Below are 27280 nucleotides of genomic sequence, written 5' to 3' on the forward strand. Positions count from 1 at the left end.
TGTGCATTATACGGGCCCACAAAAGAAGTCAAGTTTGGTTAATGCTAATGAAATATAATAAAATAGGATGAATATATAATAGTTAACTGAGCGGACAGTTTTATGTATCGACATACTTGCGGAAAATTTTGCTAGCTCAACAGAAATATGCCTTTAGGCTTACAATTAATTTGACCTGTCCCTTAACAAAAAGCCACTCATTACTCAGAAATGAATGGAAATTTCCAGAAAAGGTCATTCCTTGTGTAGGTAAGATACATGTTACTATAAAATATGTTTGTTATCATTTCAAAAATGTTGAGAAGAATTTACTAATTTCTTCTAGAGAACTATTTCATTTGTGTTTCCTCCTCTTTGGACACAATCTCGTGTATAAGGAGAATATTACGGTGGAATTGTCAAGTAAATAATTTGAATAAGTACGTATAACAATAAGTAATCCTTCTTTTAATATACCACTTTTGAGTGGTTCCAGAACCACATGCCTACACTTCTCCAACCACTAAAAGGTAGGGGATTGGGGTCAGGGGTGTAATTTGTTATGGGGCAGAGGGGGCAACTGCCTGCTCCAGACCCAAGTTTTCCACCTCCCCGACCTCATTTCCCCCCCCCCCAGCAAAAATTTAGTTTCTGTAAAAAATATTGTCAAAACTAAGATAAGCCTGCATAATTCAAGTATGCAGAGGAAAAGGTTTGTTTTCTTTAGTATATCTTTGCCTCTATGGTAATATGTGGCTCATTTTTCAGTTTTCACTGTCATTTTAACTTGATTTGAGAAAAGTAGCACCAGCTTTGCCCCCCTCCACGATTTTGACGAAGTTGCGCTTCTGGACGTAGATATGAGAAATATCTCTTATATGACCTATTAAAAATATGTCTAGATACCTGCGATACAAATACTCCCAATAACAATACGCTCATACCGATACGCGTGATATAAATACGTCGATACCGAAATAATGTGTAGCCCTTTCCTCAGGGGCTATGGAGGGTCATATCATCACCGAAACCACAGATTTTGACCATTGAACTACGTTGAACAAAATGGATATCTCAAAATTGTGATTGGATGACTGGGAGAGGGGGCCTTTAGGGAGGGGGGGGGGCTAGTTGCCCTCCAATTTTTTTGGTCACTTAAAAATGGCACTAGTAAATTTAATTTCCGTTCGAATGAGCTATTACACACCTCCCTATGATGTTCTGGTCACCCCCTAGCCCTGGTAGAAAAAAAAAACGAGAGACACATCAGTGCTACCCATGCAAAAAAAGTGATTTTTCTTGTTGTTCAAGGAGGGGGACTATAATTTACCTCTGAAAGGTTTTCAACAATGCTGATTCTAATGGTACAATTTTTATTTTCGATCTAACGCCATTTTCGAGGGGTTTTAGGCTTTTTTGTGGATCACCATAAATTTCTTTTCGCAATTAACTTTTATTTTTAAGACAAATAGAAATAATAGTTACCATTCCTGAATCGGTGTTACATGGAAACTGTTTTTTACTAGGTAGTTTTTTTTTTTCAAAACACGTTTTTGAACTTTCCGTTACTATGGACTGTGGTTTGCTCTTTACTAGGTTGCAGCTACCGCTGCAACCATGATATATTAAAAGAACGATAAGCGACGCGTCGCGTTTTGAGCCAATTAATGACGTCAAAGGGCGGCGGTTTCCCACAGTTACTATATGCGAACTGAGGGAAAATTTCCTAACTTACAGCCCTTTCCCCATGGGTTGTAGGGGGTCCTAGTCTCCTCAGAGTCATAGTTATTGGACTTTTAAGCTATGCTGACCAAGATGGATATCTTAAAGTTTTGATCAGATGACTATAGGATAAAGGGCCGTTGGGCGGGTGGGGGAGCTGGTTGCCCTCCAATCTTTTTGGTTACAAATAAGTTACTAGAACCTTAAATTTCATTTCGAATGAGCCCTCTCTCGATTTTCTTTGACTGTTGGTTCGATATGATCACCTCTGAAAAAAAAACAGATAACGGTAAAGTGTATACTTTACCGTGATGTCAGTCTTCTGGCAAAACTACAAAATTTCACATTTTTGCAGATGGAAGCTTAAAACCTCTAGGAGGGTTCTCTGACATGCTGAATCTGACGTTGCAATTTTCATTAAGATTCCTTGTTATTTTAGTGGTGTTTCCGCCCTTTTTCGAAACCACACAGATTTTTTCAAGGCTTGATTTTAGTTGGTAACATTAAGCTTAATGAATTCTGTATATCTAGAACAGGCATAGAAAGCCCATTCTTTTGATGCATCTATTGTTATCAAAATTCCGTTTTTTAAAGTTTTGATTTCTGTTGTGCCGAGTGGCTTCTTACTTATAGTTCTTTACTGCGAAACCTTTGATTGTCTTAATCTTTAAAACCCCGAGAACCTTTATTTGGTATCCTGAAATATACTATTTTAGTTCATTACCATGTGTCTATCCAATGATCATTTACTAATCTGAAACTCATTTAATGTTCCCTTTAACTTTTTGAAATCTCCATATATTTCTTATAGTACGGTACCGTATTTGATAAGTAATTATTTACTTGCACCTTATGAAAGGTATTAAGTTGAATCATATACTGCCTTTTCTCCAGACACTTTTTTCTGTTTCCTTGTTTTTATAGACTTGCTCTTCTTTCGCTATAATTGGGGCTTTTTGCAAAAGTTTTCCTGATGTCGTATTCTAAGTGAGTGAGCTTTATACTATATAAGAATACCATACAATTAAAGTAGGATTTATCATAAATAACTAAATTTTCCTTTTGTATCTTCTCGAAGTTAAATGATGAAATCCCCGTAGGGGCTCTTGTCAAGATGAAAAATGTTCGAAGTATTGGTTGTTTAAAAAGAAAAATTTACAAACCTTGGAATAAACACCAGAAAATGTGTTATATCTACCTAAAGTTCGGATACTTTAAAACTACGATGTGAATTTCCTTGGTTAGTCTATATTTATGACACTATACAGATAACTTCGCTTCATATTTGTCTACAAAATGATAATCGAAAAGTTGGACAAAATTAAGCGAATTTAAATCGTATGACAATACTCTGAAATTCTTCATTTTTCTACTGTAAAAGTCATGCTAAAGCGCTTCATGGATATGCTCTAAAAACTATATATTGTTTTGTGGTTTCAATAATGTGCTTGCTTGTCTAAATTTTTCAAATAGAGATGAGCTGGTTTATTTTAGCTTGTTTTACAGATGTGTTCTGTATGAGTCACGAAAGAATGATTTTGTTTGTTTTAAGTTTCAATTTTACTCTTTATATCTATTAGACATATTTTTTTTTAATTAATTAAACTTGAACTGAGCTGCCGAACTAATTCGATTTGAAAACCAGATTTATCATCTTCTTTAGAGCAATAGGAAGGGGGGGAGCAGATCCCAAACACGTAATCTTTTAATCACTTATGTTGAGCCTCAGGTGTTTGGGCATGCGGCAAAATCCCACCACATTTGACCAAATGTGTAAGGCATAACGCTGCATTTAAACCTAAGGCTAGTAACCGTTGTTCTATTCTATTTCGGAACAGCACAGGCTTATGGACTGAAAGTTCTTGAGGATTTAATGACACCTTAATAAGTTATATTAGAGTTGTCTAAATTGTCCCAAAATAGGTGCACTTTGTGACAAGGTCATAAAAAAAAGTTTTTGAACAGGGAATCTTTTTTTTTTATTTTGTTGTTTGATTGTAAAACCACGTCTTTTTTTAATTAAGGATAGTGTCACTGGAACATGTGAAACGTCTTATCAAATAAGTCCACTGGTGTCCGAAACTCGAACATTAAACGAAGAAATACCAACTGATTTAAAAACTGAAGGCTGCTCTTCCAGCTCATATTTCCAGGTATTTTATTTTGTTCTTTATTTATCTATTTTTCTATTCTTTCATTAGGTTGTTAATCCCAATCAGGCTTTATTCAAACTGTTTGGTCATTTCATATTCACCTCCATATGCGACATGATAGTAGTATGGCCTCAATGACTCCCAATACACACATAGTGCTCAACTACCAATACACACATAGCCTTGAACTCCCAATGCATACATATCCCATCATTCTTACGACACATGTGGCGTTATCTCAACTTCCGGGTTGATAAGGAAAATTCTTGGAATCCCCAAACATTCTTTTCTGTAACATCGTCACGAATACAAGAGGCCAGAGAGTGTTAACATTTTTTTGGAAACAATTATTCTCGATGAAACTCTTCAATCCATACAAGTGGGCCAATGGTGTTATCTCAGCCAAATATTTTGATATAAAAGAATACTCGTGCAGGTTATTTTTATTAGATGAAGTCGAAGTTTTGATATGGATTCTCATTTACAGTTGCTAGAGATCGAGCCGATTATTAATTATTGATAACTGATTATGACTACAACCGGTCAGGTATCATTTTGTATTGTAATGGCCCTGGACATATCGGTTTTCTATTACCAGGCTTGCGCATGAGTTTGGATCCCCACATTTCCATCCAAGACCCAATGCCCCTCCAGGGCCTAGAGTCCCCTCTAGGGCTCAAAGTCCCCCTCTAGGCCCCCTTGACTTTTTGCCTCCAATTTTATTTCTCTCTCTGTCTCTCACACACTAAGCCTGTGTGTCTGAGCAGGTGTTTGAATGTTTCCGTGTCTGTCTTTGTGTGTTTTTGTCTCTAACTCTGTAGGTTTCTCGGTGTTTTTGTCTCTCTCTCTCTCACTATGCCCGTGTGTCTGATCGGGTGTTTACATGTTACCCCGCCTATCTTTGTATGTTTGCGCTTTTGAATCTGTTTGTTTGTAGGCATTTTCGTCTCTCTCTCTCTCTCACACTATGCCAGTGTATCTGAGGGTGTTTTTGCCTCTCTCTCTCTCTCTCTCACTATGCCGGTGTGTATGAGTGGCTGTTTGCTTGTCTCTCACTATGGCTGTGTTTCTGAGGGGGTGTTTGCATGTTTGCGTGTCTATTTTTGTGTGTCTGATTCTGTGTGTTTGTAGGTGTTTTTGTCTCTATATCTCACTATGCTTGTGTGTCTGAGTGGTTGTTTGCTAATCTCTCTCACCCTGTCTGTGTGTCTGAGCGGGTGTTTGCATGTTTCCTTGTCTGTCATTGCGTGTTTGTGTGTCTGACTATGTGTGTTTGTAAGTGTTTTTGTCTCTCTCTCTCTATCTTTCTCTCTCTATCTCTCTCTCTCTCTTTCTCTCCCTCTCTCTCGCTCTCTCTCTATCTCTCTCTCTCTTTCTCTCCCTCTCTCTCTCTCTCTCTCTCTTTCTCTCTCTCTCTCTCTCTCTCTCTCTCTCTCTCTCTCTCTCTCTCTCTCTCTCTCTCTCTCTCTCTCTCTCTCTCTCTCTCTCTCTCTCTCTCTCTCTCTCTCTCTCTCTCTCTATCTCTCTCTCTCTCCCTCTTTCTCTTTCTCTCTCTCTCTCTCTCTCTCTCTCTCTCTCTCTCTCTAACTCTCTCTATCTCTCTCTCTCACACACTATGCCTGTGTGTCTGAGTGGCTCTTTACATGTCTCTCTCACTATGCCTGTGTGTCTGAGCGGGTGTTTGCAAGTTTCCTTGTCTGTCTTTGCGTGTTTGTGTGTCTGACTATGTGTGTTTGCAAGTGTTTTTGTCTCTCTCTTTCTCTCTCTCTCTCTCTCTCTCTCTCTCTCTCTCTCTCTCTCGCTGTCTCCCTGTCTCTCTCTCTCTCTCTCTCCCTCTCTCTCTCTCTCTCTCTCTCTCCCTCTCCCTCTCTCTCTTTCTCTCTCTCTACTTGCTTGTCTCTCTCACTATAATAATAATAATTTATTTATTACCCACTATAAAAAAGAAGCGGAGTACATCAAGAACAAAAACAAAAAAAAAACAAAAAAAATAACAAAACAAAAAAAAAGCAAACTCGCACACTTGGCAATTATTTACATAAAACGACGTTAATTATGGTGTGCAGTAAGACCTGCAGATAACGACATCTTTTCCGCCAGCACAGTCACTTTTTCCCGTAAATCAGGGAGGCCGAATCGCGCTATTAGATGCCGGTTCCAGAACCATGGAGTGAGGCACAAAAGGTACCGAGAAAATTTAAAATAATAAGTCCAGATAGAATTCAGATCTTTAGCCTTCAGAATTAGAAGAAAACCAGATAAAAAAAGAATAGAATGATCGTAAAATGAAGAATATAATTTCCCAAGTGCTTGTCTATTGTACCTCCCTCTTTTTGCAACGATTTTTAAATATCCTATCTGCATTTTTTTTTTGCATTAAAAACTGTCACGGCCCGAAGTGTTTTGAGGTTATTAGTAATGTGAAGACCAAGTCACCGAAGAGAAGAGACACAGAGAATAGATGAAAAACCACAGTTAAGAGGGAGACTCGCACTCAAATTAAATGAAGTATATTCGCACTTATCAACGTTCAACATAAGCCCAATCCGTCTGAACTGGTCTGAGATCCAGCTGACAGAATGGGAGAGCCCAGCCCTAGAACGACTGACTAGGAGAACATCGTCCGCATAAGCAAGATACGAGACATCAATCCCATCAGAAATAAAAGTCGAAGGCAAGGATGAAAGGATAGAATCTATGCCTGTGTGTCTGAGCGGGTGTTTACATGTCTTCATATCTGTCTTTAAATGTTTGTGTGGCCGACTCTCTGTGCTCGTAGGTGTTTTTTGTCTCTCTCTCACACTATGCCTGTGTGTCTGAGTTGCTGTTTTCTTTTTGCTGTCACTATGCCTGTGTATCTGAGCGGGTGTTTGTATTTTTCCGTGACAGTCCTTGTCTTTTTATGTGTCTGACTCTGTGTGTTTGTTGGTCTTTTTGTCACTCTCTCTGTCTCTCACTATGCCTGTGTGTCTGAGTGGCTGTTTGCCTGTCTCTCAGTTCCCTTCCTTACATCTCTGGCTTTTTAATAAACATTCTAAACGTTCGATTTGCTTGCGTACATTAAAACTAATGGAGACTGAACAAAGTAATACATAAAATATTTTTATTGAAATAATTGTATGTAGAATATCATCATAAAAAAATGAATGCTTTGAGTTTATTCCATAAAATACATTATTATGTTCTCTCTTGACATGTAACTTATTCCATTTTGTGAGTCATACATGAGTTTTAACATGAATTTAGTTAAAACTTCATAAGACATTTCATCATTGGTGTTATTGGGCTCATTGACTGTATATGTTGGTATACCATCGATGATAGTAGTTATGTTTGTAGTTGCTTTGTTTTTCATTTATTCATCTCTATAGCTTCGTTGTAATGCTTTCTGCCAGTGACATTTTTATTTTGCTTTCTACATGAGTTTTAACATGGATTCAGTTACAGCTTCATCATACATTTCATCATTGGTCTTATTGGGCTCATTTACTATATATGTTGGTAAACCATTGATGATAGCTGTTATGTTTGTAGGTGCTTTGATTTACATTAATTCATCTTTATAGCCCCGTTGTTATGCTGTCTGCCAATGCCCTTTGTAATTTGCTTTTGATATCTTTGTCTATCACATAATTGCGCTCACATAGTTCGCAGTTTTGGCACATAGACATGATATACATTATTACACTAGTGCGGCAGTATGCCTTTTTTCCCCTTTGATGTAATTTGAATGCTAATACCGGAAAGCTGACGATAGGATCTATCAACGGGTAACGTGTTACCAAAAGATGCTAAAAGATGGGGCAAAAGATGGGGGGCATAGGGATCCCTTGAGAGAACCCTGGGGCCCTGAAGGGGGACTCTAGACCTTGGTTGGGGGGGTATTGGACCCTGGATGGGAATTTGCGACCCAAACTCATGCGCGGGCCCGGTAATGGAAAACGGATATGCTCAGGACCATTACATTATAATAATGATTCCTGAATGGTTGTAGTCATAATCAATTATCAATAATCAATAATCGACTCGATACCATTAGAGTATAAAAAGATCTCTACCAATTGTATATTAGAATCCATATCAAAACTTTGACTTCATCTAATGAAAATAACCTATACGAGTATTCTTTTATATCAAACTATTTGGCTGAGAAAAAACCATGGGGCCGCTAGTATGAATTGAAGAGTTTCGTTGAGGATGATTGTTTCCGAAAAAATGTTACGACTTTCTGGCCTCTTGTATTCGCGGCAGTTTTACAGAAAAGAATGTCTGGCTATTCCAAGAATTTTCCTTATCGCCCCGGAAATTGAGATAACGCCACATGTGTCGTAGGAATGATGGGATATGTGTATTGGGAGCTAAAAGCTATATGTGGATTGGGAGCTATAGGCTATGTGTGTATTGGGAGTCATTTAGGTCATACTACTCATAATCACTGAGCAACATCTTAACATATAGCGTTCGTTCGCACAAATTCGAGGATAAACATTTTATTTTTTCATATAAGGTAACATATACATACATGTAAAGTCTATACATCATAGTCAACGTAATAGCATTGACTTAGTCAAGATCGGTAGGTCTCCCATATATTATATATTTTGGTTGTTGTTTTTGTTTTCCAGCCACTTTGAATAGAAGGGGAGGTTGTATATACACGAGAGGCCTCATTCGACTGGAGATTGATACTTTAGTGCTGATTTTCAGGGACAAAAGGGATTTGAAGGCAAAGATACTCCTGCTGGGCGCTTATCTGGCACTATAAATCTTTGTAACCCTCATGGTACTGGATAAAATTTTTATATAGCCGTTTTGCTTAAAGTAACCGAAAGATCCAATAGAAATACCACCGAGGAAGAAATGACCCAAACAGCCCTAAGAGCAAGAGCCCTAACTTTCAAATTGCCCATTAGTCGAGAAAAAAGTGACTGCGTGTTCAATCCTGGCTCTCTGATTGGTTTGAAATTTTCAAAGATCGTTCCCTGGGCGAGAGGGACCTCAAGTTTATACCAAGAAAGGAAGAGCGCTAGGGGACCCGAAAACACGCAAAATTTGTTGTGTCTCATCACTGTGAAACTTGCATCCTTAAGTTCTTTGGTTAAGGGGACTGTAATTTACAAATAACGAAAAAAAAGGTTGAATGCGGGGATCCTTTGAATTTGAGGAAAAAGAGTTTTTCTTATCGAATTAAATTTATATGCTTAAGATCTTGGTCCAAGCAAACCCTAACGCAGAAATATAAATTTGAAACAAACGTATTGGGTCGCCCAAAAAGAGGGTCCGGAAAAGGCCAAAAGCATTAACTGTGTCCTATCGACCTAAATCTTTTATGTATTGTTCCCTGACCAAGGGAACCTCAAATTTTTTAGGAAGAAGTGGCTAAGGGACACGAAAATAGGCTGAAATTGGTTTCTCACTAATCGGTTTGAAACTTTCATCAGCAATTCCTAGAATTAAGAGAATCCTAATTCACTAAATAAGTTTTAGATTGGGGTGCGGGCCCTTTGAAAATGGTTCAGTAATATGTTTTATTCTGTTCGGCTTGAAATTTAAATCTGTTATTTCGTATAGAAAAGATGGTTTACTTGAAAAGGGGAACCTGAATAAGGGCCGACCACCAGATCGGCTATAAACTTTTAAGGAACGTTGCCTTGGCAAAAGGAAACAAATATCTACAGGGGGGAGGTCGCGTTAGGTACCCAAAAATAGATTTAAAAACTTTTTCTCTAACCTGCTTTAAATTTATATCCGTAATTCCATGGACCGGAGGTACCCAAACTTGCCAAAAATCAGGTGGGAGGCATGATCGCCGGGAAACGGGCTTTTTTTCTGATTTGATTGAGGATTCCACTCTTAAAGCTTTAATATGAGGAGACCCGAAAGGGGAGCTAGAGTACTTGTCTATGATAATTGGTTTTGAACCATATGTCCTTGGGCAGAATAGATTCTAAAGCACAAAAAAATTGCCTAACCCAAAAATAGGAGCCGAAAAAGAGTCAATATTTTCGAACAGTTGAAACGAATGCAACAACTTGAAACTCGCTCATCGCTAATTCCTTGAGCCAAGAGAATCCTTATTTACTAAAAAATAATTAGGTCAGAGCACGGGCCCCTTGAAAATGCGCCATTAACGTGGACTGTTCCATTCGGCTTGAAATTTACGTTTTTTATTCCTTACAAAAAACAACAAATGATTTACATGAGAAAATGACCTGAATAAAGACCGGCCACCAGAGTGGCTATAAAGTTTCAAGGATTGTTCCCTGGGCAAAAGGGACTCAAATTTCTACAGAAGGGGGGGGTGCGTTAGAGGGTCCGTAAATAAACTGACAAATCCTTTATCTCTGATCAGCTTTAAACCTATATCCGCAAGTCAATAGTCCAAAGGGACCCACACTTAAAAAAAAACTGAGGGGGGAGACATGGGCTCCCAGAAAACTGGCCAGTGGTTTGTGATGGATGTGGCACTAAATTGATTTTGTGATAATTTTGTCCAATTCCTTTGAAGCTAAAAACATTACGATTATTGATGGTTCGATCATCGCTTTACACGAGTTCAAGTTTTGGATTCCTTTGTAGAACTCTTTAGAGAGCAAGTGACGTCCTAAAAAAACTCCAACGAATTCATTTAAAAATTGTGGATGTGCCAATACAATTCGACCATGCAAGCAACAATCTGCTGAAGATGATAAAATCTTCAAGTATCAATCACCTTTGTGTGCTACTCTTTCCTCGGGAAATTAGAGGGCTCTACAGTGAATGCATGCAACGTTGAAGGGCCCCAATGAGTTGTAATTATCACTTGCGTATTTTACGGCGTCTCTGTCCAGGTTTGTGCTGGGTTGTGTTCCACGGCGTGTTGGTGTCGAAGATTTCGACGACGTTGTTCTTTAAGCCTAATTTTTCTTTGTTCTTCACTTTTGTTTTTGATTCGTTCCGATTATCGCTGTCGCTTGCCTTTGTTCTAACCGCACATTTCTATGTTCTTAACTTTGCTGTTCTTCTAACCTAATATTTCCCTAATATTTCTTTTTGTTCTTCCGTTTCGTTTTTGACTCGTTCTAATTCTCGATGTCGCTGCTCTTCTAATCGCACATTTCTTTCTTTTTCATTTTCGTTTTCTATTTGTTTTCATCCTCGTTGTTGCAAGTTTTCTAGCTGCATTAATCTTTGGTCTTTACTTTTGTTTTTGGCTTGTTCTTATTCTCACTGTCACATGTCTTCTAACCACTCATTTCTTGAATTTTTCACTTCTGTCTTGATTCGTACTGATTCTCACTGTCGCTTGTCTTCTAACCGCACATTTCTTTGTTCTTCACTTTCGTTTTTGATTTTTTTTTTATCCTCGTCGCTGCAGTGCTTCAAACCACAAATCGTCTTCACTTTAGTTTCATATTTCTTTGTTCTTCATTCTGAATTTCAATTACTTGAGAATTTTTTCAACCACCCTTTGCTTTAGCTGATCGGATTGGTTTTGTCTCATTTGATCGCCCAGGTTGTCCATTTTCACCTATTGTGAATTTATGTTTTTAGGACCGTTCTCTTGATCTTATCGCGTTTGATGGTTCAGGTGGCTGGACAAAAAATTTCCTCTTGTTCCAACGAATATAAATTCTTCGTTTTTGGGACATCCCCTTTGCATATTTTTTACACTTAAGCTGTTTAGTACACCGTTCATATACAACCTGAGTTTTGCTTTGTAATAAGGATAAAACATTTTTGTTTTTCATACATGGATCTTGTGTTTTCAATGAAGTACTAGTATCGAGTAGTCCCATGAACATGGGGAGATATCATCAGTCTCTGTTTTGGCACTGACACTTGCTGGGAAGCAATAAGTTTTATTTGTTTTAAGTCTTAACTTTGCTCTTCACATGAATCAGATTTTTTTTTTTTTTTTTTTTTTTTTTTTTTTTTTTTTTTTTTTTTACCTGCAAGAGAACAAGTCATCACAGAAGTATGAGCTAGCGAAACATTCGTTTTCTGGACTTTTTGCCCTCTTCCCCACCGCTTGCAAATGTATTGGCAAAAAAAAAATGCATTCAATTGGAAACACTATACCTAAATGAGTTCTTAATGAGCATCAAAACGCCACCCAATAATTGCGCTAGAAAGTTAAAACTTTAATTCCACCATTAAAAATCCACGATAAAGTGAAAGCTGGTATTAGTCTATCACAGCGCATGGTTCCATATAAAGCTCTAGGCTTTGCCAGTTCATTCTCGTTTTTGAGACATGTTTCATTGGAAGTGAAAAGAAAATAATGTTGAGATCGTGAAGTATGTCCAAGAAATTGGTAGCTGGAATTTCGAGCTAAAAGCGAAAGTTTTTAGAATCTACGTAAAGTTTCTCGTTTGACATTTATGTAATATTTTCTTGCAGGTTATAAAATCTGTTAACTTCAACAACTGTCGTAATTCGCCAGTTTTCAATATGGCCTCTCCACCTGGATGGAAATGTAAACCTGGTGCAGCTTCATGTCAGGCCTCTCAGCAGGTAAGCAACTTTATAAATAACACATATACTAGCCAAGAGCCTGTCGGACAACAACCAAACTATTGCCTTTCCCACATCTCTCAAACAAATAATTATGTCTCTTTATCCCTTACCCCTCCAAAAAAAAATTCCTGAAAGCTTAAGCTCTATCTCCCAGCTGTAAGATAGTGCCTACCAAGGTATATTAACCCAGCTACTTACAAAATTTGTCACCTTTTAAAGAAAACTAAGAGCTACATGCAGTTTCTTTCAATTATATGCAATGCTCGCTTGCCTTCAGGCGTGAAGAAGAAAAAAGCTGAAAATTCTCAGAAATTACTTCTCAGAATTACATTGCCCACTTCTCTCTAACACTTAATTTTAAGTCTCTGTTTCATTTCCCCTTGTAAGAAAAAACTTCCTGAAATCTTCAGCTAGTTCCCCCATCCGCGAGACATATCAAGATGTATTAACCAGACTACTACAAAATACGTCACCTTTTTAAAGAAAACTACTAGCTGCAGGCAATCTCTTTAAATCATATAAAGTATATGCAATGCTTGCTTGCCTTCGGGCATAAAAAAGACAAGCAAACAATAATCTTACACTCCGTGTTTGATTTATAATACATGATTTATAAGAAAAGTGTCTGACCCTGTATAGTCCCTCTAACATCCTTTCCCTGTCCAAAAAAATTGTAACCATTGGCCCCGGAATGGCCCCTGAAAGTTTTAATTCGGTCAGACAGCCAAGATCAAACATAACCATCTTTTTCCAACTATAAAACCTATCTGAAAAAAATGAACAATTTAGGACCCTTGCAAGAGGCCTGTTCTGATTATGCCATCCCCACAGGCATGTTTAATTGATCTTTCATCGGTTCTAAATAAAATTTTAAAATAGTCCATCAATCTGGGAGACAAGCACTTTTTTACATCAATATTTTTCAGATTTTTAACATCTGATTTGTTTTCAACAAGCTCATGAGTCTTATAATAGATCTTTGATGGACAGGGGAGGCAATATGGAAGCGATCTACTGTGTTTTATCTCAGAGAGCTCATCTCATATTTTCAGCCTCGCCTTCGCAATTAGTGACAACAAAACCCTTAAATGACATTTTTTATAGAAACCACTAATTGTGAAAAATGTACTTCCTGTGTTTTAACTTAGGACAGTTATATTGCAATCTTTAGCCTCTTCATGCTTACCTTTTAATGATTTAGCACCATTCTCTAGATTCTAGATGAACCAGCAATGACTAAGGGTCGAAAAAAGTGCGGAAGTATCTATATCGAAGAATATAGAGAGGAGGGAACTTGGGCCCAAGGATCCCACTTCAGGGGATCTAATCATACAGACTAGAATCCTTGAATAATTAAGAGTCCAACAAAGGTTTGGCAAGTCCATCTTTCCAGTAAAACTTGACTACATCGACTCTATTTTGAAAAAAACTATTTGTAGATTCGATATAATAGCCTTTTGGCTGCAAGGTTTTTATTGCACCCAAGAAAAATAAGTTCGGATTTTTGACCGTTGTTTAAAAATTACTTTTGACTGCATTTCTTTATCAAAGAAAATGAAAGGAGAATCTGGATAATTGTGGCTTAAAATACGCTCTCACGATTTCACGGATCACTACTAAACAAATGACTAACTCGGCAATCTGTGATTATGGCCGCTGGATCGCTGAATACTACTTCATTAAGGTTTCAACAAACATTTCTTTTGAACAAAGGGTGTGCGCTTTTAGTGAAAAATCTTACTCCAAATACTTCGAGATATTTCCAATAAGGACGGTGGTATTGGCGAAGAGGACAGACCGTGGATTACTTCTACCGTTGAAGTCCTGATCCATAAACTCAGCTACCTTTACTCAAGTTGCAAGGGGAGTCAGGGAGCAACCAAAAGAAACCTAATAGTTTACATGATCATTAATACAAGACACATGTATGGCTGCTAAAAATTTGTCCCCGTGCTCAGCACTGAACTTTCAAAGTGGCTGGCACCACTCAGTCAAAGTTATAAGTGGAAATGTTGCTAAAACCAGTATCAAAAGGCTTGACGATAACGGTCGTATACTATAGTTAGGTACATGAGCGTCAGGTTTGTGCATTTTATGGTAAAAGCATGAAATTTGGCTGAAGTGTGCAGAAAAATATGGAGAATCTGACTGGAGGCAGAACCACATTTTCCGACGCGATTATTGTGCCGTTTTGCGTTTTTCCGCGCGGGAAAAAATAGCTGATTTTCAGAGTGGGAAATTTTTCCATTCGGAGAGTCGCTTCTGACTAATTTGTCTCTCCTGATCCCAAAAATATGCTTACTTTTTTTCCGACTCCTGGTTACCGAGTCATCATCATTTTCATCACTACGCTCCGTACACTTCTGAGTAATTTTCGCTTTCTGACTTTATATTTTTCATCGTAATCGCATAGAAAATGGTGAACCAGTAACGGAAAATGTGAAAAATTGACTAAGTCGCAAATTGGAATTTAACTCCGTGCTACGTTGTGTTTTTCCGCGCGAAGAAAAAAACGCAAATTTTGAGAATGAGCGATGACCAAGTTTAAGATCTTTTTTCCGACTAATTTGACTCTCTCGATTCCAAAAATTTGGTTATTATTGCGATCGGATTCTTGGTTTAGGATTTACCAGTTTCATAACCACTATTTCTGTGCCATACTCTAACAAGAACTCATACCCTCCCTATAACATTCCGAAGGAGATCATACGTTTTTGACTGTAAGTAATTAATTACCGTTTCAGATCTCCTCAATAAGTTTTTAGTAAAAAAAAAATAAATCATTTATTCAACTCAAACAGATTGAATTAAGGAACTTCGGACCTAAGAAGCATACTATTACGATGATAAAATGTAGAATTCGTCAGGTATTTCAAAATAGTTAAACAATCACACGGATCATAGGAATGAAATAGCCGATTTTGACTTGTTTCATCATAAAGACTGCTAAAAAAGAAAATGAGGTTCTCACGGACAGGATACCGGTCGAATTAGGCTTCTGACAATTAAAGCTGCAAAAAGTGCACTACTGGTTGTACTGATTATCAGAACCTTTGCACGAACAGAGATCTGTGTGTTTAAGGGAAGCTTTTGCACATTTACACCTGTTTTTGCCATATGTTGTACAGCCACATTTGAGTAGTTCTTTGTAAATTGTTGCTGCCTCAGGAAAATTAGTCCAGAAAGGCTCCCAGCTTCCGTCATGCTTCACCCAGCCGTATAAGCCTGGATCCAGTGGGGAAGGTTCCAGACAACACGATGATACCCACATCTGGGCCTGCAAGTAAGCGCATTTGGTATGCTGCTCAAGAGCAGCCGCTGTTGGGGGCAGTCTTTCCATTACGGCTGTTTTTTTGTGGAAAAAGCTCCTTCCGCAGACTGTTCACTTCAGACAAGCCGCTTGATTTTTCGTAAAGAACGACGATGAATCGCTGAATGTCTGTAAAGTGACCGGGGCTCCTGATGTACTCAGAGCAACGAAAGTCGGAAGAATGGATTCCACAGCTTTGAATGTCTTCCAAACACCATGCTCTCCATGAAAAGCAAACGAAGAAGTCGTATCGCATGACCTGTCAGATCCTAGACGATAAGTAATATCGTGAATGGGCAGTATTTTCGTCTTTGCTCCATGCCCATAGATGACAAACAGGTTTTCAATCTGAAGCTGCTGGAACAATGCTGTTGCAATCAAAACTACATCAAAATCCACAGTTCTGATGGCTAGGAACTTGTAGTCACACTAGGCCTGATGGAAGGCATCGAGCAGAACACACGAGTCTCACCTTCTTCGTGGTTGGTAGATGTGAGGCCTTTGCGGAAAGCGATATCGCGCGTTGAAATAACTGTGTCTCCAAGAGTGGCCACTACAAAGATGTCCTGCAATTCCTGGACTACCATAGTCTCCAAAAAATGGAAGAGTCGACTCTTGTTCTCAGTTGATTTCAAAAAGTCACGCCAGTTCATCCAAAGAACGGGGGCTCGGTCTGTGATTTCACGGCATAGGACGAAGTTCCTCTGTGTTCAGGCGTTTTTAAAACTTTTTCAAAGCGAAAATATTATAGGAAATTGTGTCTCTGCGCAAAATTTCAAGAAATCTGCCTATGCACGTCTCAAATACCTTATATTGCTTTTATAATTAAGGAAGAAAAGACTATTAGTCACTCGGTGAGACTTTAAACAACGTCAAGAAATCACAGGAGAGGCAAAAATATAGTCTTCCGAAAATTGAATGTCATGGTATGAAGACATTTATGAAAGAAAACAGCACTTATTAAAGGTAAATTGTACGTTACTTGTTCTCTTCTCATATGCTTTTTTTTTAATTACGTACCACGTGAATTTTCTTCTTTTCTTTGTTAAACATATTAACAATATGAGGTCTTTCGAGTCGCGTTTTTAAACCCACAAATGGTCAATTCATTCATACTACAGTCGTCACTTGTACATTAATGTGAACCAGAGCTTGTAATGCAGATGTACGAAAGACAGTCTACACCCGGTGATGATGAAAGTAATAATAACTCAGTAACGGATTGTTGGATATTAAAAGTGAGCACATTTTTAGACTCAGCATACTTGATTTAGCCATGAAAGATACCCTAAGCACATCTACTACCTCAGTATACAGAAAAGAGTACGACCCACGATGAAGAAAATGACGATAACTCGGAAACTATTGATCTGATTTCAAAAGTGGCCACATGTTCAGGATCAGCAGACCTGAATCAACCAGAAACGACCCTTCAAACATCCAAATCCCAACAATACACGATTTTCCGCGCGGAAAAACGCGGTGATCCGAGGAAAACGCGCTCAGAAAATGTGGTCTGCCCCCTGTCAGATTCTCTCTATTTTTCTACATATGTGTGCCAATTTTCATGCTTTTACCGTAAAATACACAAACCTTATGGAAATTGGCGCTTATGTACTTGACTTCTAGGGTCCAATGACGTTAATTCATTTGTCGCCTCCAGTTGTACTACTTTCCCATTCGTATCTCCCAAGGGAAAACCTCGCTTCTTGAAGAGGGCCTTGGCGAAGGCGCAATAGAACTCAATGAGCTTCAAGGGCTCAGTGAAATCAGAAAAGTGAAGACAAATATCTTTCCTTTAACAGGTGAAATCCCTGCAGATCTCACACGTGAATTTATTTGTTCATAACCCTTTTACTCTTTGTCTTATATATCAGGGCTTTGTATCCAGAACATTCCCCAAATCGTGGGAAAAAGCCCACATTTGTGCCATTCCCAAAGGAACCCGCCCAAGTTATGTGACGATCTAAGAAGAATCTCCCTAACACGCCATGCATAGTAAAAATAACCGAACCTTTCATCTTGCGGCAGTTACTAGAACAAGTGATTTTTTGCTAGAAAAAGCTAGTTTTAGGGCGAACTCCCTAAAACGCAGGACCTCTCTACCTTTTCAGAATATTCTGTCAGACCCTAAAGTAGCTTGAAAAGCGAGGTTGTTTTGTTAACAAAGCAGCCATTGACTTTTGCAAAGCGTTTGATGACCTTCCTAATCTAGCGGCCTGCCTAAGCCTGAAAGAAATGAGTGCAAAACGCCAAACGCTGATAGTTGTGCTTGATTTTCTGTCTGAAATACAACAAAAACTATTCGGCTTACGCAAATAGGACTGTGACTCAAAGTGGAGTGGAATAACCTGCAGTGTCCTGCAATGGACGAAACTGACGGTTTTGTACAAAGAAATAATTTTGAGAAATGTACTAACTGTGTTTTGATTTAGGATAGTTATATTGCAATCTTCAGTTTTCATGATTACTATTTAATAAGTTTTCACCATGCCCTAGAGTCTAGATAAACAAGCACTGACCGAGGGTCGAAATAGGTGTAAAGTATCTATATCTATGAGCTTGGGAGGAGGGCACTTGGGCCCAAGGATCCCAAAATGTCAGCACTGAGCCTGCGAAGTGGCGCTATGTCAAAGTGATGAGTGAAATCGTTGCTAAGACCAGTATCAGAATATCTGACGATAATGGCCGTATACAGGGGTCCAGTGACGTCAATGCATTTGTCACTTCCATTTGTACAACTTTATCATCCACTGCCTCCTAAGAGAAAGCGTCACTTCTTGAAGACGTGAGATATATCTGCAAATTCTTTCAAAAATGTATTGCTTCGACTGCCACACCCATAGTCTTCTTTGGACATACCTCTGCTATGTACACGCCCATACTCGAATACACCTGTGCTGTTTTGGGCTCATCAGTATTAAAAACTGCCTATTTAATGCAGGAGCTGGAGTCAGTCTAGAAACGGACAAGTAGGATCATCCTGAGTAGTAGAACCAATTCCTTTCACAATACCCTCACAGCCTCTGACCTTCAGAAACTAGAATTCCATTTGGGTGACCTTATCCTAAGGTTTGTCAACATGTTACTATCTAACTCTGCTCACCATGACGTTTTAATGCAGAAGTCCACACAAACAGCCTTACTAGGCAAAAGCAAAAACTTCCGCCTGTGTATGCTCGAACAGGGCGCATGGTCGAAAAAGCCCTACCAGAGCTTGTTCTCACTCTTTTTTACATTATTGTATAATAGTATAAAATAATATTAGCCTATCTATAGTACAACTTAAAATTAGCCATTGAGCTGTAATTGTTTGTGCAAATAAAGCCCCCCCCCTCTCTCTGTCTTTCTCTCGCTCTCTCTCTCTCTCTCTCTCTCTCTCTCTCTCTCTCTCTCTCTATCCCTCTCTTTCTTCTCTCTCTCTCTCTCTCTCTCTCTCTCTCTCTCTCTCTCTCTCTCTCTCTCTCTCTCTCTCTCTCTCTCTCTCTCTCTCTCTCTCTCTCTCTCTCTCTCTCTCTCTCTCTCTCTCTCTCTCTCTCTCTCTCTCTCTCTCTCTCTCTCTCTCTCTCTCTCTCTCTCTCTCTCTCTCTCTCTCTCTCTCTCTCTCTCTCTCTCTCTCTCTCTCTCTCTCTCTCTCTCTCTTTCTCTCTCTCTCTCTCTCTCTCTCTCTTTTTAAGCCTTGGGCTCTCATATGGAAAATTGTGCCTCCAACCCACTTTAAAGGCTTGGGCTCTTTGCAGAAAGAGAAACCAAAAATTTATGGAAATATTTTTCTACATATGCACTGTGAATAGCTTATGGAATCTTCCAATCGATAAAAATGGTTTTTCTCTAGCACTAAAATTTTATTTTTGTGCATTATCACGATTTTGTCATCATTACATATGCACCTTGCATTGCCCGTATATGCATAATAAAAAGTTTTTTTCTATTTCAGAGGTCTTCAGTTGGAAGATATATTGCCTGTGGTACTTTGAACTCCTTTACTTTAGTTTCATTGGTTCATCATGGGGCATTCATAAGTAATCCTTATGCAGTCGATACTGAGCGACTTGAAGCTCACACCCTCCAAAAGCTACGCCTTCAAACAACAAGACAAATTACTGAAACATTCCCAAACACTGGTTCAATGGTTCCATTAAGGAGTCTTAATTTTGCCTTTGCCCCAGAAACCCCAGGAGCTCCAAAGCTTACAGCACCTCAAGTACATGATGTTGACAGATCATTAAGAACCCTAACATTCGCTCAAATCCGTAGCCAGATTACTAACCTATTGCAAGAAACTACCCATGATATTCGAACCGCAGAAGATCTTGCTGCCAGATCAGCAATCGACAGAGTAGCTGCTGTTTCTGAGGCTCTAGGCCTTTTAGATTATATTGAACTGGGGCAATTGGTTTCTGAAATAACGGGTATCAGTGTGCCTACATCAGTAGGAAGAGAGTCGTCTGATGTATATGGCGATGCTCGTAACATCAAAAATCCTTTCGTGCGTTTTGAAAGAAAAGGGTATAACAGGCCTGATGAAAGAACAGGCTTTGGAGTAAGTGATCGTTTCGTCTCTTCTATGCGAGATGCTATCCCCCCATCTCCAAGCCAAACACCAACCAGTGACAATCGTTTACCATATAGGAGGAGACCGGTCCCCCGAAGAGAAAGTGGAGTGTATCTTGAGCCGGATTATCCAAGGGAAGGTCACTTCGAATCAGATATTATCAGAAGAACTTACAGAAATATGCGCAATGATGACGAAAAACTTGAGGAAAATTCTCAGATAACTAGACGTGATATCAGGAAGCTGATAAGTGATTCACAAAGCGTTGATGATACAGAATTTACCAGAAATGAAGCCAATGGGAATTTTCCTGAAGCAACAAACTATCGGGATCCTGCAGTAAGGAAACCTTGGGAATCTTTCAAGCCATTACCTGTGAATCCAATTCGACGCAATTACGAACATTCTGATAGATCATTCAATATGGAAGCTGCAAATTCAACATTTAACCCGACAAGAAGAAATTACGAAGAGGAAGAACGACCCTCCGAAAGACGAGCGATGGGTGTTCTTTCTGCAGAGCCAAGGTAAAATCAAGTTTACATGTTCTAAAATATTTTAAGGAGAATTTGAACCATAAAACTAATCTATAGTGGCTCCTGAATGCATTTAGAAAATAGATTAGGTCAGTCTGAACGTGAAACTGTATAATTTAATTAAGATTCGTAAATTAGTAATGTCGTTCTTTCATGCAACGGCAAATTCAACAGTAGTGTTTAGCCGACTTTTATATATGACTGTCAAGTTTTAAATCTGCTTGTTGTCCATAATCTACATAGGTGAAAACAAGATGATTTATCATTGTAATTTAGATAATAATTTGATTCAGGCACGTAAACAGATTTTTTAAGGGAGGGAGAGAAAGAGGAGGGGGAGGGGCAATTATGTGAAAATATTTCTAATCTAAGGAATTTGATAAATAGGCTGTCTAACCTAAAGTCTCCCATGAATAATGACTAAAATGACAAATTTATCCAAAAGTAAGTGTCATCTAAAAATGGGGGTTTCTATTTTGGTTCAACTCTGCGTTTAACCTTAACAATTAACTTAACTCAAGAGATTCATATCAACGATTAAGTCTTGTTTATGATTTTGAAGGGTGTGCAAAGATATTATTTACTTCAGGAAGTTGCTTCAGGATGGTTGTAATTTGAATTTTGTGCTAAAAATAAACAGCCAGATTAAATGTCTTCCATAGAAATAGATTTATCATGTGGCTTGATTTATTTACCAAATCTAAATAGGTCTTGCTAGGGCATTAGTAATGATCTGCCAGGTATCCATAGAGTGCGAATACCGATCGGGAACAAAGCCAGGTTTCACTATCTAGCTCCCAAATATACCTTTTAATATCACCTTAGAGTAACGTGATGAGAATAAGGTTTTGACACTTTTTCAGTTAAATTAAATTTTAAGTTGAATGGATTTTTTATTAGTAATAATTATGATGTTAAAATCTACAAAACAGCATACGCAACTGAAGTGCTTGTACGCCTGGACCATTAGGGAAAAGGAAATCGTTCAAAATTTAGAATCAACAGTGTCCAAATATTGACATTAATTAAACCATATATTGGTGTCCGTGGAGCTTAGACTGGAAATTCTAAAAAAAATAGCTTCTCATCATTAAAATTACTGTTCAGTTGTAACTTGATTAAAATTAATTAAAAACTCATTTTATCATCTTGACTACTATGGGTTGTGGTTCGCTCTTTACTAGGTTGCAGCCACCACTCCAACTATGATGACGCTAAACTATAGATCGTAATTTATCTGCTGTGTGTATACATTTCAGTTTAGTTTTATTGGACCAAAAATGGTTTCTTCCATGGTTCCAAAATAGTTCCTTTTATTTGGATGTCAAGTCTTCGGTTTGCAAGGAATACATTGTGTCAGTCTTTTGACGGTATCTAAAAGGTAAAACCCTTCACATGTTAAACCATTTAATCATAAAATTGTGATTGAAATGAACCGTACAACCAAATCAACTTCTATTTCCCCAAGTTGAGTTTAGTTCTCCCGTCAAAAAAAGATCTACATAGACGACTAAAAATCGTTTGCATAATATCTGCAACCGCGATTCATCTAACCTAAACACTTTACATTAATATTGAAAACTGAGATAAAAACAAAGATAGTGTTTTGATAAAGGGCAGTTTTTGAATTTTCTGCATGCCTTTCTTATCATAAGACTTAAAGAAACAAAACAATTGTAACAAATTTTATTTCTAGTTATTGTTTTTTTTTTCATGAATAGAGTGAATCTTACCACTCATTATGCCTCATTCATTTGAATTGTAGATCCTATTGTCGTTATGCCAAAAATGGAAGGGCTTATCTTACTTTTTTATGGTTTCAAAGGAAAATAAAAAGTTCTCCTCTGAACTCTACCAAAGAACACACTTCAATTCTAAGGTCTCCAGAGAAAACAAAATCGTCCACTTCATTTCATTACTTCACAATGCAATATAGAAATTTAAAGTTCAATTATGAATTTTTCGGTGAGAGATAGAAAAATTAATACCATACTCGTGAATATTTTCTCCGAAGATAAATACCATACAGGTGAATATTTTCCCGGAAGATAAAAAGTTCTAGTTCAATTTTAAATTTTCTCAACGAAGTCAAGGAAAGTTCAAGTTCTCTACTGAATTTTACAAAAGAACACGATTCAATTCTAATTTCCCCAGAGAAAACAAAAATCTTCCACTTCAGTTCTTTATTTCACAAAGACATAAATAAATTTAAAGTTCAATTCTAATTTTTCGGTGTAATATAGAAAAATTAATATCATACTTGCGAATATTTTCACAGAAGATAAATACCATACATGTAAATATTTTCTCGGAAGATAAAAATTTCTAATTCAATTTTAAATTTTCACAACGAAGTGAAGAAAAGCTCAAGTTCTCTTCTGAATTTTCTTACAGAAGTGAAAAAAGTTTGCCCAATTCTGAATTTTACCAATGAAAATGAAAAAGCTCCCACTTCAGTTCTTAATTTCTCAAACTAGGTTAAGTTAGGTTAGGTTAGCCCACGTACGCGTCACTTAGGCTAGCTTAGGTTAGGTGAGAGACAGGCAAAAAGTTAGGTGTATGATTAGGTTAGGTTAGGTTAGATTAAGTTCGCTTAGATTAAGTTAGGTTAGGTTAAGTTAGGTTAGGCTAGGCTAGCCTACGTACGCTTGCGTACGTAGAGATGGGGGTCCGACTCCCATCCCTCACCCCTGCTGCCATCTACAATTTAGTCTAATGCTGACAGTTTCCGAGAACTTGATTGCGTAATCGATTGGGAATTTAGAACACATGTGCTGTCGACCTCAATTCACCTATCGTGAATCAATAATTCCCCTTAGAAACAACAAATTAATTTCCCCTTTCTTGACAGATCAATCAATCAATGACATCATCTGTCAGACTTTAAAAATTTTCGCCTAGAAACAATTCTCCAGGAATATATCCAAGTCAATAATGTCTTTGCCTCGGGAACAACTCTTTTGGTCGAACTCCAAAAGAAATTAATAACCAAAGGACATGGAAACAATTCTCCAAGAAACATCTTAGCGATGAATTGTTTTAGCGCGCGAAAAGGTTTCTTATTAATTTGAAATGCGTTAGTGCAGAGATACCAAAAACAAAGGGAACACGCTGAATTTACGTTTAAGGATTATTTGGGCAAAACTGTTTTAGACAGGTTATGGAACTATTTCGGCGAAACAGATAGAGACATTTTAAAAGAAGATTTTTGAAGAGATTTTAGAAGAGAATTTAATGGTGAAACTCTGTGGTCGTTATAATACACAAGTTTCATTTGAACAGTGTTGTGAGGTCCTCTAACCCAACCCCAAAGGGTTCCAATCCTCCTACCCAACCCCGAAGGAAGCCCCCGGTACTCAAAGGCCCCCCAAGCTCCCAAAGGGCCACCGGCGCCCCCAAACGCCCTCATCAGACCCTCAAAGGCCCTCCTCTGGTCCTCAAAGGGCCCCCGGACCCCCAAAGGGCACCCCAGACCCCAGAGGTCCTCCCCCGGGCCCCAAAGGTCCCCCGGGCTCCCAAAGAGCCACCGGCGCCCCCAAAGGCCCACCCAGACCCCCAAAGGCCATCCCCGGTCCTCAAAGGCCCCCAAGCTCCCAAAGGGCCACCGGAGCCCCCAAAGGCCCTCCCCGGGCCCCCCAAGGCCCTCCCCCGGCCCCCAAAGGCCCTCCCCCGGTCCCCAAAGGTCCCCCAAGCTCCCAAAGAGCCCCAGCCCCCCAAACGCACTCCTCAGACCCTCAAAGGCCCTCCCCTGGTCCTCAAGGGCCCCCCAGAACCTCAAAGGCCCTCCCATGGTCCTCAAGGGCATCCCCAGACCCCCAAAGGTCCCCTGGACCCCAAACGCTCTCCTCAGACCCTCAAACGCCCTCCTCAGACCCTCAAATGCCCTCCCCTGGCCCTCAAGGGCCCCCAGACCCCCAAAGGCCCTCCTTGGGCCCCCAAAGGCCCTCCCCCCGTCCCCAAAGGTCCCCCAAGCTCCCAAAGGGCCACCGGAGCCCCCAAAGGCCCACCCAGCCCCCCCAAGGCCCTCCCCGGGCCCCCCAAAGGCCCATCGAGCGCCCAAAAGACAACCGGGCTCCCAAAGGGCCCCCCGAACCCCCGAAGGCCCATCAGGATCCCAAAAGACCATTGGGCTCCCAAAGTGCCTTCCAGACCCCCAAAGGTCCTCACCCGATCCCCAAAGGTCCACCGGGCTCCCAAAGGACCAGTCGATCCTCGAGTGCCCCCTCAGACCCCCAAAGGCCCACCCAGTGCCCCAAACGCCCACCCTGTGCCCCCAAGGCCCTCCCTGTGCCCCCCACGCCCACCCCCCGCCCCCAACGGGCCCCCGGACCCCAAACGCTCTCCTCAGACCCTCAAACGCCCTCCTCAGACCCTCAAAAGCCCTCCCCAGGCCCACAAGGGCCCCCCAGACCCCCCAACAACCACCCCCGGCTCCCAAAGGACCACTCGATCCACGAGTGCCCTCTCAGACCCCCAAAGGCCCTCCCCGGGACCCTAAAGGCCCACCGGGCTCGAAAAGGACCACCGCTATCCCTTCCCCCACCTTTTAAAATAATTTGAATTTTTTAACATGGTATTTTTTTTAAACTTTTTTACGTATCTTAAAATGACATGAAATATGCTTACGGCTCTACCAATCGTACTCTGTGCGTGTTCAAAGGCACGATGTGGCTTTCTCACTGGTACTCTATGGCAGGTTATCGACACTACCTAGTTTATTGCATGCATTAAATCAGTATTTCTTACGCAGTGGAAGGATAAACACACAACTCATATCTGTAAAAAAGTGAAGATGAATTATTCGACGAAAATTTGTACACATGAGAAAATCGTCGTCGTGTTGAATGCAGACAAGGAGAAATACCTGAAATAAGAAACGAGTGCAAGTGGTAACACTATTGGAAATGTATGCATGCGTTGTCATGACAGCGAGAAGTTAGATTTCTTTGGAGTACCCAAGAATTTCAATCGTGTAAACGCCGGATATGCAAGAGTAACATTACCAGAGAAATTAGTGCTCAAAGAGAATGCAAACTTAAAAATAATTGTCGATGATCGGGGACAACTCCTTGCTACGGCTTCTGGTAACACATTACCTGTTGATAAATCCTATCATCATCTTTCCGGTATTAGCATTTTAAAGAGAACAAGAAGAAGACAAGTATACTCCTGCACCAACATCATAAATCATATCTTGTCAATGTGTCAAAACTGCCATCTATGTAAAAATAATGTGACAATAGACAGTGAAATCGCAGGCAGAATAAAAAGAACATTAGCAGACATTATCATCAATGAATATAAAGAAGAATTGACGCAAAGTGAAGCGCAAGTGTACTAATAATGTGTAATAATGTATTTAACGTATTTTTATATTAATATTCTACATCACATTATTTCATTAAAAATATTTTATGAATTATTTTGTTAAGTGTTCATTATTTTTAGGGTTTGGCAGAACGTTAACGTTCAGAATATCTATTAAAAAGGTCAGAGATGAAAGAAAAAGAATTTTTAGAGATAGAGATGCTACTAGCAGACTCAATTTTTCACGGAAGATAAAAAGTTCAAGTTCTCGTCGGAATTTTATCAAAGAACACAATTCATTTCTAATTTCTACAGAGAAAACAAAAATCTTCCACTTCAGTTCTTTATTTCACAATGACATAAAGAAATTTAAAGTTCAATTCTAAATTTTTCGGTGGAAGATAGAAAAAGTAATACCATACTTGTGAATATTTTCATGGCAGATAAAAAGTTCTAGTTCAATTTAAAATTTTCTCAACGAAGTGAAGAAAAATTCAAGTTCTGTTCTGAACTTTACCACACAAAACGATTCAATTATAAGGTCCACAGAGAAAACAAACATCTTCAACTTCAGTTCTTTATTTCACAGAGAAATAAAGACATTTAAAGTTCTATTCTAATTTAGTTGGGTTTGATATGAAAAGTTATACTGTGATTTTGATTATTTTCTATGAAGGTAAAAAGTTCTAGTTCATTTTTAAATTTTCTCAACGAAGTGAAGAAAAGTTCAAGTTCTCTTTGGAATTTTACCACAGAACACACTTTAATCCTAATTTCTCCAGAGAAAGCTAAAATCTTCCACTTCAGTTCTTTATTTCACAAAGAGATAAAGAAATTTAAAGTTCTATTCTAATTTTTCGGTGGTAGATAGGAAAAGCAATACCGTACTTGTGAATATTTTCACGGAAGACAAAAAGTTCTAGTTCAATTTAAAATTTTCTCAACGAAGTCAAGGAAAGTTCAAGTTCTCTTCGGAATTTTACCAAAGAACACGCTACAATTCTAATTTCTCCAGAGAAAACAAAAATCTTCCACTTCAGTTCTTTATTTCACAAAGACATAAAGAAATTTAAAGTTCTATTCTAATTTTTCGGTTGGAAGATAGAAAAAGTAATACCATACTTGTGAATATTTTCATGGAAGATAAAAAGTTCTAGTTCAATTTAAAATTTTCTCAACGAAGTCAAGGAAAATTCAAGTTCTCTTCTGAATTTTACCA

The 27280-nt window shown here is 38.9% G+C and overlaps 1 protein-coding gene across 1 annotated transcript in view; it reads left to right on the forward strand.

Moving 5' to 3' along the window:
- The window catches only part of LOC148946939 (vitellogenin-2-like), a 194006-nt gene that overhangs the window by 37231 nt on the left and 129495 nt on the right, over nucleotides 1-27280 (forward strand). The window contains exons 6-8 of the mRNA XM_089096746.1: nucleotides 3726-3854; nucleotides 12237-12350; nucleotides 19601-20745. Coding sequence (XP_088952872.1) covers nucleotides 3726-3854; nucleotides 12237-12350; nucleotides 19601-20745 — 1388 coding nt within the window. The remainder of the gene's footprint in view (nucleotides 1-3725; nucleotides 3855-12236; nucleotides 12351-19600; nucleotides 20746-27280) is intronic.

This window comes from Artemia sp. Qi Xiang Cuo, chromosome 11 (genome assembly GCF_049724085.1).
Source record: "Artemia sp. Qi Xiang Cuo chromosome 11, ASM4972408v1, whole genome shotgun sequence".
Classification (NCBI taxonomy): Eukaryota; Metazoa; Arthropoda; class Branchiopoda; order Anostraca; family Artemiidae; genus Artemia; species Artemia sp. Qi Xiang Cuo.